At 40.5% G+C, this 17,474-nt stretch overlaps 1 protein-coding gene across 1 annotated transcript in view; it reads left to right on the top strand.

Moving 5' to 3' along the window:
- LOC110075379 (calpain-8) overlaps positions 1 to 16,669 on the top strand; it is a 63,827-nt gene extending 47,158 nt beyond the window's left edge. The window contains exons 17-21 of the mRNA XM_020786589.3: positions 5,133 to 5,201; positions 6,881 to 6,959; positions 10,400 to 10,516; positions 11,966 to 12,024; positions 15,075 to 16,669. Coding sequence (XP_020642248.3) covers positions 5,133 to 5,201; positions 6,881 to 6,959; positions 10,400 to 10,516; positions 11,966 to 12,024; positions 15,075 to 15,098 — 348 coding nt within the window. The 3' untranslated portion in view covers positions 15,099 to 16,669. The remainder of the gene's footprint in view (positions 1 to 5,132; positions 5,202 to 6,880; positions 6,960 to 10,399; positions 10,517 to 11,965; positions 12,025 to 15,074) is intronic.
- The last annotated feature ends 805 nt before the right edge of the window (positions 16,670 to 17,474 follow it).

Genomic DNA, 17,474 nt, shown 5'->3' with positions numbered 1-17,474 from the left:
AATGAGAGCTGACAGCACTAAGCAGAAAGGGGTCTGAGGAAATTATCCATATTTTCGACATCTTGTGGCACAGTCAGGTGTGAGGTATTTCTCAGCAGTCACATGGTGTACATGAAATCCTGAATCAGCCTGACTGTGAGCCATGCAGAAAGGCTGTTCTTTCTTGGTGCCAGGCTGGAGGGATTCCTCCACAGACAGAAGGGTTACTTGAAGGGAGATCACTCTCTGCAAAGCAATCCTTTCCAGTGTAATCAGACAGGATCTCTTCTCATCATCTGATAACACCCTTAGGCAATCTGTCCATGTTAGTGATATCAGACTTCAAAGGAATCCCTATATCCTGAAGGCCAATCATCAAACAAAGCAGATGAATTTGCATAATCCCAGAGCTACTGCTGTGACTCAAGGCTTACATTTAGTTAAGAATTTTATTTTCCTAATGATGTGCTATCATCTATAATGTGCTTCTCACCTATGCCTTGCCCTCTGGAGAGGCCAGTAGCTGACTCTTGTCATTATTCTACCACTCTGGGCGGCTTACAACATAACATAAATAAATTAAAATAGCACTGGAGCATTACAATAGAGACAGTAAGATACATGATAGAATATGGTAAATAATAAATAGCAAGAAAAGAAAGAATCAAGTGTTGACAGGAGCGAAGGCCTGGATGTACATCCATGTTTTTAATTGGCTTTTAAATGTGCCCAGCGTAGGGGCCCCACGAATCTCCGGTGGGAGGTTATTCCAGAGGCGAGGAGCCACCGCCGAGAAGGCCTTGTTTCATGTCTTTTCTCTTCAGGCCTCCCTCGGCGTCAGGCTCCTCAACCTCACCTCCTCGCTCGCACGGGTGATCTGGGTAGATCTTGGTGGGAACAGTCGTTCCGCCAGGTATCGAGGTCCTAAACTGTTTAGGGCCTTATAAGTAAGCATTAAAACTTTGAAGTAAATGCGGAAGCGGATGGGCAGCCAGTGCAGCATGGCCAGAATAGGAGAGATATGCTGGTGTTTTCTCACTCCAGTAAGGAGTCTGGCCTCTGCATTCTGCACCACCTGAAGTTTCCGCATCAGCCTCAAAGGCAGCCCCACGTAGAGTTACTTATGTATTCACAATTATCACATTTTTTCTTCTCTCAATCTCTCCCTCTTTCCCTTTGCTTCATGCTATCTCTGTTTTATGTATAATGCTTTGAGCACAAATGAGATCACTCCTGTTCTATGAATTTTCCTGGTATGTTGTTTGATTCTATATGTGTTTAAAAAAAGGAGTTGTGGCAGTAATGCCTCCTCTCTGAATTGTGAAGAATTAACACTCAGCTTCATGGCTGGGTTGTGAGGATGATTACATGGGCTGTAAAGTTTTTTGCACAATTAAAAGAGATGTAGAACTAAAGAAAACATTACTCTGAAGAATGGCTTTTCCTTTTGTTCACTGTGAAGTAGAGCAGGACAGCAGATGTAGTAACACAGTTTCAGGATCCCCTCCTTGCTCAGATGATGGGGCTAACGACTGATGATTCATTTACTAGCTTTGTGTAGTGTTGAAAAAGGATTTTGTTACCACCAGGAACATTATGACCAATCAATATATTTTTAGCACACGGTCAATATCCAACAAAATGGGAAATCTAAAAAAGCTACCAAGAGTTTTAAATGAAGCCATTCATTTCAATTGTCCTTCCTCTTCGTTTCCTTCCAAACAAGGAACAAGAATCAAGCATCTTCTATTGTTTGCATATATGTTCTGTATGGTCAAGTTGGAATCAACTCATAGCAACCCTAAGAAGGTTTTCAAGGTAAGTGAGATACTTTAGGAGTGGTTTTACCAATTCCACTTGCCAGTGAGTTTCCATGGCCAACTGAGGATTTGAACCCTGTTCTCCTGAGTCCTAGTCCATCATTCTATACACTGACTACACCACACCGGAAACTTATTATTTAGGTAGAGAAATTATGCCCTGCTATTCCCTTACAAACAAGGAGATGACTGATTGTCAGAAAATGAAAAGCAGAATAGCATTGTAAAAGGATAGTGACAGTCATCAATAAGGCACCGGTACAACAAGCTCAAATCAACTGCAAACTAAAAACAATGATGCATGCTAATATTTGGCATGTCCCGACAATTTTTATTTTCAGATCTGTGTAGAAAGTGCCCTTAATTTTGCAGGTCTTTTGCTGTTGTCAAACCTACCATCTGTTTGCTGGACAACATAAATACTGTATTATAATTTTATGTATGGTTATAGTGTAGATTTTGTTATTATTACAAACTGCTTTGAAATCTTCCTGTCTAAATAGTTTATAAATACTCAGATAAACACATAAAGTAAAATAAAATAAAATAAATATAAATCATTAAAATTAAGCACCAACGGAGTTGAATGTTTACCCTGTATCAATATGATAAGTGATTTCAGGAGCTCTTCATTAAAGGGAGGTGGATTTTACACGTGTAATCTGGTCTTGCACACATTCAATCAGAGGTATGTCCAACATCCTCAGTGGCAGTTTTGCAGCCGGGGGGGAGGCTGAGGGGTGGTTGCCCCAGGGCACAGCCTTGTTAGGGGTGCAACCTTTGGTGTGCCCCACAATCTGTCTTGCCGCTGGGCTGGCCCAGGTGGCTCTGCCCATCAGTCCTCTCCTGCAGCTGCCCCCAGCCTGCCAAGGCTGTCTGATGAGCAGGATGAGCCAGCCACCTCTGGGCCAGCACAAGCATGCCACCAGGCAATTAAGGAGGGGGGAGTAGATTGCCCTGTCAAGGAGACCGTGCAGATACCCTCCATCTAATTGGAGCCAGTGGAGCAGGTGTGGCTGATGCTGCTGCTGTTGCTAGGCAGCCGGAGCCATGTGGGCTAGGTTGTGGGCATGGGGGAGGGGGTTTCCACGTGCCGCTGTGCCTCTTCTGGTCTGCCGTTGGGCTGCTGACGGCACTGAGCATGGCTGGGCCAGTAGCGGGAGCAGAGCTCAGCTGTGTGGGCACTGCAGAAGGTGGCTGTGGCAGCATAGGCTGCAGCGTGGCCCTCCACACAATAGCTGAGCCCAGTGCGAGGTAGATGAGGAAGAGATGGGGAGAAGATGGGGGATGGAGGGATGATGATGGAGGAGGAGGAGTGTGCCTTGGGGGTGCACTCCTATTAGGAATGCAGGAGGGAGGAGGGGGAGCAGGTCCACAGACTAGGCAGTGATGACAAACCTATGGCACATGTGCCACAGCTGGCAGGCAGAGCCCTCTCTGTGGGCTTGCAAGCCATAAGTTGCCATTGAGAAATACTTACCCATCCTCTGATCCCAGATTTTGGCACTCCCCTCTGCTGGTGCGGTGGTCCAGCAGAGGGATGCAATGGCGGCCATTACCGGTCTAACCCAGTGAGGGATTGGAGGACTGGTAAGTATTTCCCTGTTAATACCGCCCCTGGGGAGGTGGAAAACAAGCATTTAAACATTGAAGTGCAGGGGCAGTTGTTTTTTCTAAACTAAAAACTCAGTATTCAGGTTTAATTGCAATGTTTATGTATGTATGTATGTATGTATGTATGTATGTATGTATGTATGTATGTATGTATGTATGTATGTATGTATGTATGTATGTATGTATGTATTCATTCATTCATTCATTCATTCATTCATTCATTCATTCATTCATTTATTTATTTATTTATTTATTTATTTATTTAACTTATATGCCGCCCACACTACCCGAAGATCTCTGGGCGGCTTGCAGCATTAAATATACAATAAAAAGGCAAAATAAAAGGGCAAAATAATTAAAATGTTGGCACTTTGAAACAAATACAGTGGTGCCTCGCTTAGCGACGTTAATCCGTGCAGGAAAAAATGTTGCTAAGCGATTTCATCGCTAAACGGATTTTAAAAGCCCATAGAAATGCATTAAAACCCAATTAAAAACATGGCTGTTTATTCAGGCCTTCCCTCCAGCCAACTCTTGATTTTTTCTTACTTTTCCTTTTTATTTTTACTGCTGTTCTTGTTTGATTATTATGTATTTGTCTATGTTTTATTATTTGGTTTTATATTTGGAAGCCACCTAGAGTGGTCCGGTGGGCCAGATAGGCGGGGTATAAATTAAATAAATAAATAAATTAAACCGCCATTAATGTGTTCCTATGGGCTTAAAAACTAACCTTAAGCGAAAATCCTCCATAGGGGTGGCAATTTTCGGTGCCTCTAAAGCGAGGCAACACAGCGGGTGGCCATTTTGCTTTTCCGACGGCCATTTTGAAACCGCTGATCAGCTGGCCAAAAATGGGGGCTTTGCAATGATCGCTTCCCCACAATCATCGCAAAGCGAATTTTCCCCATAGGGACCATCGCTAAGCGATCACTTTTGCGATCACTTAAACCCCGTCGCTAAGCAATTTCTTCGCTATGCGGAGCGATCACTAAGTGAGACACCACTGTAAGTCCGTTTTGTGTTGCAGTTTGGGCACTCGGGCTCAAAAAGGTTCACCATCACTGGACTAGGGGGTGCAATACTTTCCCCAAGTGCTGGTAAATCACGCTAAGCCACTGCTCAGTGGGTCTTATTCACAAGTAAGTATTTGCACACTCAGAGCCTTATAATTTATTACAGTCCAACAATAGAGTCTGGACTAAATGTTCTGGGAGTGCTTGGTGATGTGGTGTTATTGAAACATAAGAAGTGTAGACTTGCTTATACCTTCCTGGGAAATCAGTGAAGGCTGTTTGTGAATCATTTGTGAACTTTTAAAAGGAAGAATAGGAGAAAAATGTATAATTAATAAATAATGGGATTCAAGGAGCCCAAAAATTATCTTCACCAAGATTTGATTTTTTTTCTTTTACAAAACAATTTAAAGCAGATGGTTGTTTCTTATAGTCCAGTGGGTGAGCATGATCTATGTGGTTTTACAACACTTTAATAAATCATGCTGGAAAAGAGAGTTCAGGCATCTTTAGTACATTCCTAGCTAAGCAAACTGAAAACAGCAGGTGTGTTTCCCCTGGGTGTGTTGGAAATACAGATCCATGCATCACGTAAAGTGGCACAGTGTACATTTAATGAGTCATTAATTTTTATCTAGGCCAAAAGCTGGCTAAGAAAAAAGAAGTTCTTTTCAATCTTGAATTAGACCTTAACGTACTACAGAACGATGGAACTGGTACCTTGGGACTTGTACAATTCAAGATACTTTGGATGAAGATTCAGAAATACCTGGTAAAAATCTTTCAAAGCACAACCTTCCCTTTGACAAACTGAATGTATGAGAAAGTGGGCCTCATCATCCAGAAAGATTGTTTGCGTAGCTTTGAGGTATAGATGGTGTATTTTCCAAAGCTAGGGTTAAGAATTGTTTTGCACCTGATAGATAGCTGTGCATATTTTTAGAGGCCTTCTTTCTACTTAAGCTTTGTTTTAATGATAGGCAGAGTTTACTATGCATCACGTTCAAATAGAAGCTGTATTCTGTTAGGCAGAATTCTGGCATTTGGATGGAGAAAGGTCATAGGGATAGAGGACAAAATAAAAGAAAATGAGAAGAAGTATTAATGCACCTGAAAGACTAACAGATGTATTTCAGTGTGAACTTTTGTGGATTGCAATCCCTCACATATATGGAATGCCATATTTGGCTTCAGGTTTATATTCACATTGTACATTGTTGTGGGTTTGGGGACCAATGATGTGTCACCAAGTCAATTTTGAGTGATGGTGACCCTTTTCAGGATTTTCTAGGTATAGCGTATTTAGATACAGTTTACCATCCCCTTCTTCTAGTACCACTTTGGAACTATGCAGCTTGCCCAAGGTTACACGGTTGACTGTTCTCTTTGGAAGTGCAGCATGCAATCAAACTCCCAAGATAACTCAGCTATTCAGTCAGTTAGTGAGCAAGTAAAAAAAGGATAAAAGAACCATCTGATTATTCAAAGCTTAGAAGTCCTCTGACACCAAGCAAGACGTTTATAGATCAACCTCACCAAACCAACACAGAGGATTTGTATTTAGTCCAGATTACAGCACTGTCTCAGAAGCACAAAGCAGAACTAGCACTGTGAACTAAGCATGTAAACGAATGCTACATGTCAAACTATGTTAAAAACACACATTATGGAGTTCACTTGCCTTCTGTAGTTTGCATGTTTCAAAGCCTGACATTCATTCATATTTGAGGCAAATGAGTCTAATTAAATGCTGAAGCCATCTGTAACTGAGCCCAGTTGTTATGGGTGGCTCCAGCAAGCTGACAAATGAACTTTCAGAGTGTTGTTTAGCAAGACCAAGACTTTGAAGGAGGAAGGAATAGGCTATATTGCGAGCCTCTGGCACGTGCATGAAAATGACATGAAAATTATGTTAATGTCATGCAACTGAAATGAACAGATTAGGCCTCTGGTTTATAATCAATTTCTTATCTGGCCTTCAGTGTTCAACATTTGATTTATTTTTACAGTGGAGGGTGAGTATGAAAGAACAAGTATGGCAGAACTTCCCACTGAGTTTCAGGCCAGCCTAGCTTCTAATGACACAGCTAGAGCTGGATAAGAAACCATTTGGCACTGAGAACTGTCTGTTGTTCCTTTTGAAATATTAATCTCAATCAAGTTTGCAGCCTTTGCTAGAGGGAAGGGGTATTCCTCAAGGGCCTGTTGGCCCTGTGGGTGAGCATGTTGCTAGCCCAGTGGGAACTATTTCCCAGGGCACATAGCTTGCCATTAGTTAATTGAAATCCACCACCCCTTGCCCTTTTTGGCCATTTACACTTTCTGAAAGAGCAAGCTTGCTTGCCTGGCAGAAGCAGCAATTGCACATCCTGGCCAGTCAGCTAACCAGCCAGATCTTCCAAAATCTGCTTGTTATAGCAGGCAATAGTGTCTCCCATTTCTTTGGCCTAGGAAATCTATAAGAAAGTGGACACTGACTATTCTGGGACCATAGATGCCCACGAAATGAGAAATGCTCTCAAAGAAGCAGGTAAGTTTGCAGGAATCCGTTCCATGTTAATTTTGTTGTAGAATTTTGAATCCCCTTTTTGCTGCACAGGAGAAATACAGAGACCCATAGAGAAGAATAGCTTTAATTTCTTCATATAATCCACCTTTTTCTCATTATCTGGCACTTAAAATCTCAATGACTCACTCTGAGATATTTGTAGAAGAATAAAACAATTTCTTTGCTTACAGTTGCTTGAAATTACAGACTTGTGTATGCTGCTTTCTTTACTGCACATATACTTTGCAACTACTGTAACTGAGCAGATCAACAGGAAACAAACTGCAGCCTCCAGCAGATGAAAGAGAGGGAAAGAGGCCTCAGCAAAGAGGTGGGGCTCTCTTTGAATTCAAAGCTGGAAGATATGATTGGTTAGTGCTAGATAGATATACAGTCAGCTCAGCCCAAAAAAGTCCCTCCCAGTCACACAAACTACTGTACAGACAGCATGAAAGCTTGCAAACAAAACTCCCAACAGATTTATCTGCCAAGGAGCCCTGTACATTTGCCAGCACTACCACCTCACTTGTGTTGCAGAGTTCTAGGACATGACTTTGGGTGCCCATTTGTGAGATACACGGGTCTGTTGCGTCTCTCTAACCCTCTGTCACCTCACTTGGGCTGAAAATATACCCTGGTATATCTGCCAGGTTGTCTTGGTTTGTATTTCTAAAGAAGGCGTGGGGAAGGGGGTTTGATTGCCGTGAACGTAAACAAAAAGGGACTGTTTTGCTGATGTCCTCTTCCCTTGGGCATCTGGTTGTCCCCTTGGAAGCAAAAGGCTGGATGAGATTAGGCCATCCAGTGTGGGTTTTCTTACATTGATATGAATCCTATTATCTTTTAAGAACAACTCTTTAAAGGAGCTCTGATACAAACATGTCTGCAGAGATTTGGGGCTAGAGGGAAATATTTTAGCATAAAGTGCATGTAAGACCACAGCACATTGACTGGAAACTTATTTGTGTTTGTGTGCAGTTTTTATAACTGGTTGAACCTAATTGCAGCTAATCAACAGTTGGCCAGGGTGTATCTTGGTTGCACAAGTGGTCATATAATACAGTGGTTCTTAACGTGGGCGATAATGCCCCCCAGGGGGTGATTTCATTTTTCAGGGGGGCGGTAGAACGAAAAGGGGCGGCGTGGGGGCGCTGGAGGAGAAGGGGGCGGTAGGGGGGCGCTGGAGCAAGCCAAACCTGTGAAGATGGCTGCAGCCTTTTTACAGTGTGCATGAATATATTTTTTCCTCCAATCTTAATTTAGTTTCAGAGTTTTCGTCTTGAAATTTTTAGTTCCTGCATTGCAGTTTGTTTTTATGCCCTTTTTATATTTCTTTTTGTGTCTTAAAATTCACTTGCAACTAAATCATTAAATGTTACTTTTGGGGGGCATTTCATTTTCTTGGAATTGAATTTTGTTTTCAGGGGTCATTGGATTTAAGTGTCATAAATAAATAAATAAATAAATAAATAAATAAATAAATAAATAAATAAATAAATAAATAAGATATCAGCGCAGGGAGGGGGGGCGATGATAACTTCCTCAATGGCTCAAGGGGGCGTTTCTTTCAAAAAGGTTAAGAACCACTGATATAATAGGCCTGCAAGTGAGACACAACCCAGCACTTTCTCAATAAGATGTAGCAAATTACAAAAGCCATACAGATGATCTTTTTTTAAATCAATCAATGAAGTTTCCCAAGAGGTATACATCACCTCACCCATCCATGGGGGGGATCTAAAACCTAAGATTTCATTCAGGAAAGCATGTCAGATGAAGTTTTGTGTGGCTTTTAAAATACCTAATTATTACAAAACATTTCTGTCCTACCCTCTTATTGCTATGAAAATAACTGGGCCCCTCACCACATGAGAAGAATTAGAACAGCTCAGAAACATTTGAAATAATCCATCTCAAAATAGATGTCGTGAAAACATAGTCTGGGAAGATGTGGGGGAAAATGTACTCTTAAAGGTTTTAGATCTTGGCCCTCTACATATTACTTTGAAATGATCTTGGTGAACTTAATGGGGACTCAGCATTTTGGTTACCACCTGCAGTGAGCATTTCTTCCAGCATCCCCTAGTTACTGAAACATGCAAGCAGGCTGCTTATTTTCCCTGTGTGATTCCTCCTGTATGTAGGATTCTGTCAAGAAACCTTCATGATTATGGGAACAGCCATTCCATCTGATGTTCTTGTAGCAAAGAAAAGCATATATTAATGTAATATTTCCTCTTTTCCTGAGGAGATGCATAGAAAGAAGGGTAGTTTATTTGTTCCTTTGTTTATTCATATGTACACACACACACACACTCAAAAACACCCAACCTTCCACCTAACAAACATTTCATCAAAAAAAGAGAGAGAGAAAATAAGCCCCCTTCCTTATAATTTTATTACATGAAGTTAGAAACAATAAACATAGGGAGATTATCTATCTCAATAAAGGAATTTCAAAAGGTGTCTCCAGTGTAGGATTGCCAAGTTAAAATTTATCTATAAGTTGAATTCTGTTCATTTAGCTACAGCTGAGGCAATGGGTTTTTTCTGCCATTAGCACTATTCAGTCACAAAGTCTGATGATTGTGGTGTCAGCCATTAATGCTTTTTTGTATAGTCAATAATGCCTACTATATACAGATTTCAGCTTTACATGGAATTGTTACACACAGTAGCTGATGCATATTGTGACCCAACTGCTCACAGTATTCTTCTCTGTACCTGTACTGTATATGCATCTCTCTGTCAGGTGAGGATAACATTTCATGTCTTTGATGAAGTGGATGCAAGCTAGCCTGCAAAACGCTTGTGCCACAATAACTCTATTAATCTTTAAGGTACCAGAAGAGACTTTGTTATTTATGTAGCACGAGCATATGGATGGGGGCAGTATCTGGTCTTTGTAGAAAAAAAGAGAGATCATCTCTACAATATGAGAAAAATGCTGGCTTTCTGCAAATGTGTTTCTTCAGCCCAACTAGCAAATTGTGGCTGCAACCTGTGCTGAAACAAAGCTGTAAAAATGGGCAAATGTATACGTATTTTGTATGAAACTGACTCCCTGCAATGGATTCTGTTTGGTCAGAGCCCTGAGAGTGAATTAAAGCAGCACTAATTAGGGGCTTATCTTCTGAATATAGGACAAGGAAAGCTGTGTGAAATGGCATAAAATATATTGCTTTTGAAGATGTTTGTGAGGGTTGGTTAGGGCTGTGATCACTTCAGAACAAAAGATACTGGAAAACAGTAGGTATTGCAGAGATGGAGGAGACCAACAAACCTGTCAGGATGAATGATTGCTTGTTGGTATCTCTCTGCAGTTGTAAAACGACAGAAAATAAGGTGAATTAAATTGAATGGTGCCTCGGCTCACATAACCACACACTCCTTTACTGGTTTCTGGATTTCCTTTCTCACAGGCTTCACTCTGAACAACAAAGTCCAGCAGAGCATAGTTCTCCGCTATGCCTGCAGCAAGCTGACCATTGACTTTGATGGCTTCCTGGCCTGTATGATTCGCCTGGAGACTCTCTTCAGTAAGTTTTCCTGAAGACAAGAAACAGGGGGAGGGGAAGAACCCGGCAGAGTGCTGTTCTCTCCTTGCCGCAGGCTTTTGACTAACAAGTAAAAAAAGCTCTCCCTGTTTCTTCGCCTGAGTACAAAGAAGTGTGTGCCAGTGAAAAAGTGCCTTTGCAAAATGTCTTTAATTTGGAAAATTAGATAAATGGCCAAAGTATCTCAGCTCCCAAGCCAGGAAAAGATCTCAGACCTGGCAGCAACAGTCTCTGACAAGGCAGAGATAGAAACACAGAGAAGAGTCTCCCCCTGCCACCAAAGCCAAATACACTATAACTTACCAAAGCTGCCAAAGACTTTCAGACTCTTCTCTGGACAGGCAATGTGGCGGCCATCTTGCTATTTACTGAAGTGTGAAACAATTGAAATAGTTATTAGTTACACTTAGCTGCTGCTGTTATGTCACTTCTGAGTTATGACAACAGTAATATATGGTTTTCAAGGCGCATGAAGGAGCATTGCCACCCCCCCCAAAGAGTTTCCATAGCTGAGTGGGGAATTTGAATCCATGTCCCCCATATCCTAGTTTGATGCTTTATCCACTATATCACACTGGCATTTTATTAATCTGTCAGTTACAGTTCTGCCCCATCATTCCTCCAAAGGGGTCAAGGCAACAGACATGGCACCACCCCAACTTCATCCTTACAAGAATCCTGTGAGTTAGGGTTGGCTGTGACTGAGAGAGAGTGACAGATCCAAGGTGAGCTTCATGCCTCGGTGTGGAACTAGACCATTCAAACTGTTCTATCACATTGGAATCTAGTGCAGGGTCAAGTTTGGACAAGAGATTTTGGACTGAAGAGGGAATGCACAGTGGCCATTATATGCAAAGCACCCCCTCCTGTCAAGGGAGCATCCTCCATTGTACCTGAGGATAGTAAACTAGGTTGTGAGTTACAAGGCAGACTATATGGAGTAGACAACTCCAATATCTGCCTCCTGAGGTGGCTGCCTCACTCTACCTCATGGAGGCTGTCTCACTCTACCTATCTCAAATTATTTACTGGAGTGGCACACCTTTGTAGAAATCCAGCTTTCTGGATATGACTGGAAAAAATCTAGATTGTTATGGGAGGGTGTGCCTGTGTTGATAATACTTCCTTCAGGCTAGAGAATTAGTTAGACAGCTTACGAATCTCCTAATTTTATTACATTGTGCTCTGTGTACACAATGAGAAATGCTTGTACAATATCCAGAATGTTTTCCCCTCACAAGCAAATGTGCAGTTATGGCAATTGGATAAATACCTTGTAAAATGATGTTTTGAAGAAAATGTCTGCCTTCAGATTTGAAGAATCTGAGTTCCAGGACTCATACCCATGTTTGCACCTACCACATAGCAAAGAGTGTTAAGAGAGATAACATTTTCTTTTTCATATCTCTTTGTTTTCCTTTTGCTATCCAGAAATGTTTCACACATTAGACAAGGATAAGCGTGGGATTGTCCAGCTCTCTCTGGCTGAGGTAATGATGATTAAAATAAACTGTTATATGGTTATATTAAATTATGATAGACTGGTAATAAGACAGAACTATAGCATAAATTAAGGTCTGAAGGGTGTGAAAGGAATAAAGGAAAGAACCAAAAGCTCCAGTCATGAATGAAAAGAGACTTTTTGAGCATTGGACATTAAAATTCAAAGCCACTGGCTGTATGACTAGGGAGAATGCTCTGGTTTACTCTCTCCACCATTGTTTCTTCCACCCTCCTGTTAATGAAAGGCAACAAGTCTGAGGACTCTCCACATGAATTAGAACTCAGGATTCTAATGCTTCAATATAGGTAGCTCTGACCTTCATATGTATTTCATTGCCAGATGTGAAACTGTAGCCCTCAATCTTAGGTTTTAGGGACTATTAGACTTGGTTGGCGAAATTTCAAAATTTCAAGTTGGTGACCTGGCAACTTTGACCTGTTGTTGGGAGTGGGTACTCTGACATACTGTAGAACACACAATTTACATTTGCCTCACCTTTAATTTAGAAAACATTGTTTTTCTTTTAGTAATGCACTTTCTTCCCAAGGTATGTTTTAATGTTCAGTGTCCTCATCTCTTCCAAAAGATTATCAAAGAGACAAGGAATAGCACCAATTCACTGTGTTTCCACAGTGTTTTCCCTCTGTCTCTCTCTCTCTGTGTCTCTCTCACAGACACATTTTGCAGTCATTGCTTGTTGAAGGCTTTTCAGCCTCCTGTAACATCACAGGGACATGCCCCTAGGTCTCAAGTTTTGGTCCTGAAATTTTAGGTAACGGGATGCTGCTGACCTGGCAATCCTACTCCATGAATAAGACAAAATAATAAAAATGACAATGGAATGGGTGGGAGTACACATTGAGTACACATATAAATTTAATGCCTGAATAAAGCATAACTCTAGCCATTAAGAAACAACAGAAGGATAAAGTTTCTTGAAGGCTGGGGCTAACCTGTCTGATAGCTAGACCTTATTGTCCTCAAAAATGGTAGACCTATTTTCTGATGCTAGTTATACATTTTATGCATTCCTTCAAAAACATATTAACTCAATAACTGGCACAGTGGCCACAGTGTTACCCAGAGGCCTGAAGAGGGCACCTTGCTTGGTTGTAGCTGGTAATAAGTGTATAGTTGCTATAGAAAACTGTAGGTCTCCAAAGAGAGCTAAGTTCCTAAGCTACACTGCAAACCGATCCTTTCTTCTAAGTAAAAGGGGGGGGGGAGAGAAGGGGGTAGAACTGGACTGTAAATTTTACAGTAAAAAACAGAAATGCTGAGAAAAATTTAATACCACAAATTCCTTGAGAAATTAAGTTAGATATGAGCTCTAATGTTTCTTAATCGTATATTAAGACATATTTTTCTCTTATGATACTCAGTGGGGTAAATCTAATTAATTAAGCAGACCAGACCCACTGAATTAATAGATATAAATCACAATAAGTGATGGCTTTATAGTCATTGAATGGGTCTACTCTAATTGGACTTGGCTCAGTTTTTATCAGTATTTCCCCCTTTCCAAGAAAATTAAGCAAGTCAATAGAAAATGCACTTTGGTGTGAGGTAAAATAAATATTTGATTTAACAAATCTTGACACTGATCTATACATATTTATTTTTGTTTAATTTACAAAACATATGTGCTTACTATTAACATGTTCACTATTACATAATTATATAAATTTTATGATTCTGTATTAGAGATGGGCACAAACTGCTGGTTTGGTGGTTCATGCCAGGTGTTCAGAGCTTCAAAGCCCTGCTTCCTCTGGTGGGTGTCCACTCAGAGGCAGTGGCCTGCCTTCCGTGCCTTGCCTCCTTCGGTCACTGCCACAGAGGAGACATGGCTTTGAAGTGCTGAACACCCATTTGGCTGCTAAACAAATGGGCATGAACTGCTAGCCAGTGGTTCATGCCCATCTCTGTTCTCTTTCCCTTTGTGAATTATTGTGGAGGTTGCCTTTGAGCTCTTAGGACCATACACAAGTTCTCATGGACATCTCTGAAAATATTCTGTTGTGAAATTATGTAATTCACATCCATCAGAGTTGTCAGGAACATTCTAATGACATACAGAAACAGTAGGCCTTTATATACCTTTTCATTTGTTGATCAGCAAATACAGTATTTCAATTATTTTGCTTCCAAAATGTATGGTGCTTGGCACCTGATTTAATGAGATTGTGCATCTGGAAATCAGGGCCAGTCATAGATATTTTGCCATCTAAGGTGATGAGTTAAATGCAAAGCAAAGCAAAACATGCTGCTTATGTACCACATTAAAATATTCTCTGGGCAGTTTACATTTTAATTAGGCAGGCTATACATTGCACACAGACACACACACACACACACACTCACTCTCACTCTCTCTCTCTCTCTCTCTCTCTCTCACACACACACACACACACACACACACACACACACACCAGTGAGCTGGTACTCAATTACCAACTTCAGAAGGATAGAAGACTAAGTCAACCTTGAACCAGTTACCTGAGCCTGTTGGGATTAGACTCAGGTCATGAGTAGATTCTTGATCGCAGTACTGCAGTTTACCCACTGCACCACAAGGCTCCTCCTCCTTACCCAATTTTAGGTACAGAAGGTGACGTGACTGCTAGCAATCTTACTTGAGCAGCAATGATGTAACAGTGTCTTCCATTATACTGGAGAGTAGCAGGTTAGCACATGGGACTGTAAAGTCTCAGACCTGGGTGCCATTTGGACCCTCAGAGAATTGCTGTCCTTGAATCTCCATGGGCCGAGCCATAAGACCTTTAGGGCTTCACACCGACCCACCCACTCTATCTGGTGCCAGGACTCATTGGCTCCATGCACGTCTGTGTGTATGTATGTTGCACACATACCTGTATGTTTTAAAAATGCAGATTATCCACCTAATCTGTCTCACTTTATCACTTTTTGTACCAGCAGCCATTACACTGGTGATGATGATAACAGTTGTTAAGTTTTCACTAAAGGACCTAGCTATTATTTAATTATAACACTTGCTCTCTTTTTCTTCCATAGTGGCTGTGTTGTGCATTGGTGTAAGGAACTCATTCTGGAATTAATTTGAGAACTCTATGGCATACATTTTCATGAAGGTATTTCTGGGGAGATGTTTCCACAGAAGTCTTAAAGATATGAGACAGGAATTAAATTTCTGTGTCTTGGCAACACATTTTAAATGTAAAACAATCCTTTACAAAATAAATAGTTATCTATTGAATCAACATGCAGCCTGATATAGCACATATATCCATATAAACAGCTTTAGTGTTACAAACTACAATGGGACTAAAAGCTTCAAAATGATGAATAAATTTGGACTTCCAGCTTGATCTGCGATGAGACAGCAGTAGGAGGATGGAGCTCCGTCCCCTGGCCTGAATTCTGACCTGTTTGGGACCCTCCAGATGGTTAAAACCACCCTGAAGAGGTGGTGAAATGGGGGAGATGCCTGTTGATCATGGGGGGGGCATATCTTATATATTAGAAAAGGGAATCAAACTGAAATAAGGGATCCATAATCATGGTTAAGGCATAACAAGGTAGTTCTTAAGATAAATTGAAGCTAGTACTTAATTAACATATATTACATATGATTGATATAGATATGACTGAAATGTGTAGATGGAAAGGCTAAATTATATTTAAAAATCTATATAAAATGCTTTAGATAACATTAATTATGTATTAGGAACCTATTTAGTTATTATTGGTATAAAATACAAAGTTGGTTGGTTAAATTGCCTCAAAATTATATAGATTTGAAACCAGGATTGCTTGTATTAGGTACTTTATTAGAGGATTTTGAGAACATTGTATACTATGAGAGCAATATTATGATAGTAGCCAATATTGTACATAAATACATGATTAGTTCAATGTTTTACAAATGGAAATATTTTGAAGGGACACCTAAGAAGACACCAGGATGCAAAAACAAAAAATTATAAGCAACCCATGCAACATGATGTTTAACAACCACAAACTGAGTGTAGATAGATTGAAAAACTAATAAAATATTAATTTTTAAATGGCGAATAAATTTCAAATGTATTGCACAAAAGTAAGTTAGCCAAGCTGGTCTTTTTTAAGTCTCTTTTTTATTTAATTATTTGATTACTAGAGAGAGAATTTAAATTGAAGCTTTAACAACTGTTGTGCAAGGAACTCTTCTGGGAAGAACACCTAAGTTACAGCTAGAAATTTTTGAGCATACTTCTGATTGTACTTATCCTCAAAGGCTAAACAAAGAGCTATTTTGCATCTAAATAAATCATGCCAAAAAGATTACATGCCCCAGCCTGGTGACAATTTGGTGTGGTACAACTTTTAAAGGGGAAGGATGAATCGTTCTAAGTAGAAACACAAGTGGATGAAGTATTTTTTGTGTGTGTGCCAAAGAATGCCATCAGGGTTCCATATACCATAACCATATGCCGGGGCAGACTGGTTCTGTATCTCTTTACAGCAATCCTATTTGTTTTGCTGTATTTACACAGTAATGTGCGTACATTATCAGCAATCAGTTTGTTACCTCATCACCATTTTAAATATAAATATAAATAAGAAGATTTAACACAAGCAGGATAAGGTGGAGCTTCCTCAAAAAGAAAGTTTAATCAGTTTGTTTATTATGGGCTGTTTCAGATAATTTCACTATTGATTGTGATTATGGTGATATAATAAGATAAAATGTGAGCTAATATGAACTATCCACTAATCAAATTGAAGAAATATTTGTCTAATGAGTGTCCATTTATTGAGCAAAGCCAGAGACAAGAAAGAGATGCAAGAAGGAGTGAAAGCTGATGTTAGCATGAATGTGTATTTCCTTCAATCAACATACTTTTCCATCCCTAAGGAGACTTCCTCAAAGATACATACCTCAAGCAATCAGACTTGCAAATTACTTTTGAATGACTATTCACAAATAGAGATGAATTTTTTTAAAAACCATGAACTGGGCTGTTTCATGGCGCATCAGGAAAATGTGTCTGCCCAGAATGAAATGTGTGATTAGGTTCGTTGTTTGCCGGGAGCGACCCCTGTCTTGACGCCAGAATGAGAGTCAGAGGCTATTCCTTATTTTTAACACAACTAGATTTATTTGTAAACAAACTCAACTCCATTGGCTCAAACGGATCCATTAAACTAAGTTCTGGCAACGGATGATAATGCCACACCTTAACAGGCGTAAGAACATCTGTCCTTAGAGAGGGGCCGGACCAAACCATTCCTTGTCGGTCATGGGCCTCAGGGGGGTGCTCCTCACTGCACACACCGTCCCACAACATGGATGTCATGCCCAGTCTCCCTCTCGTTGTGGTCGGAGTAAAGAGGGATTGGGACGGATCACCTTCCTCCCCCCACGTCGGTTGCGTGGATACACCACTACCGTCCATTCCAGAGGTTCAAGTC

This window comes from Pogona vitticeps, chromosome 1, assembly GCF_051106095.1.
Source record: "Pogona vitticeps strain Pit_001003342236 chromosome 1, PviZW2.1, whole genome shotgun sequence".
Taxonomy (NCBI): Eukaryota; Metazoa; Chordata; class Lepidosauria; order Squamata; family Agamidae; genus Pogona; species Pogona vitticeps.
Note: the sequence above shows the minus strand (reverse complement) of the source record. Positions and strands in the feature narration are given on the sequence as shown.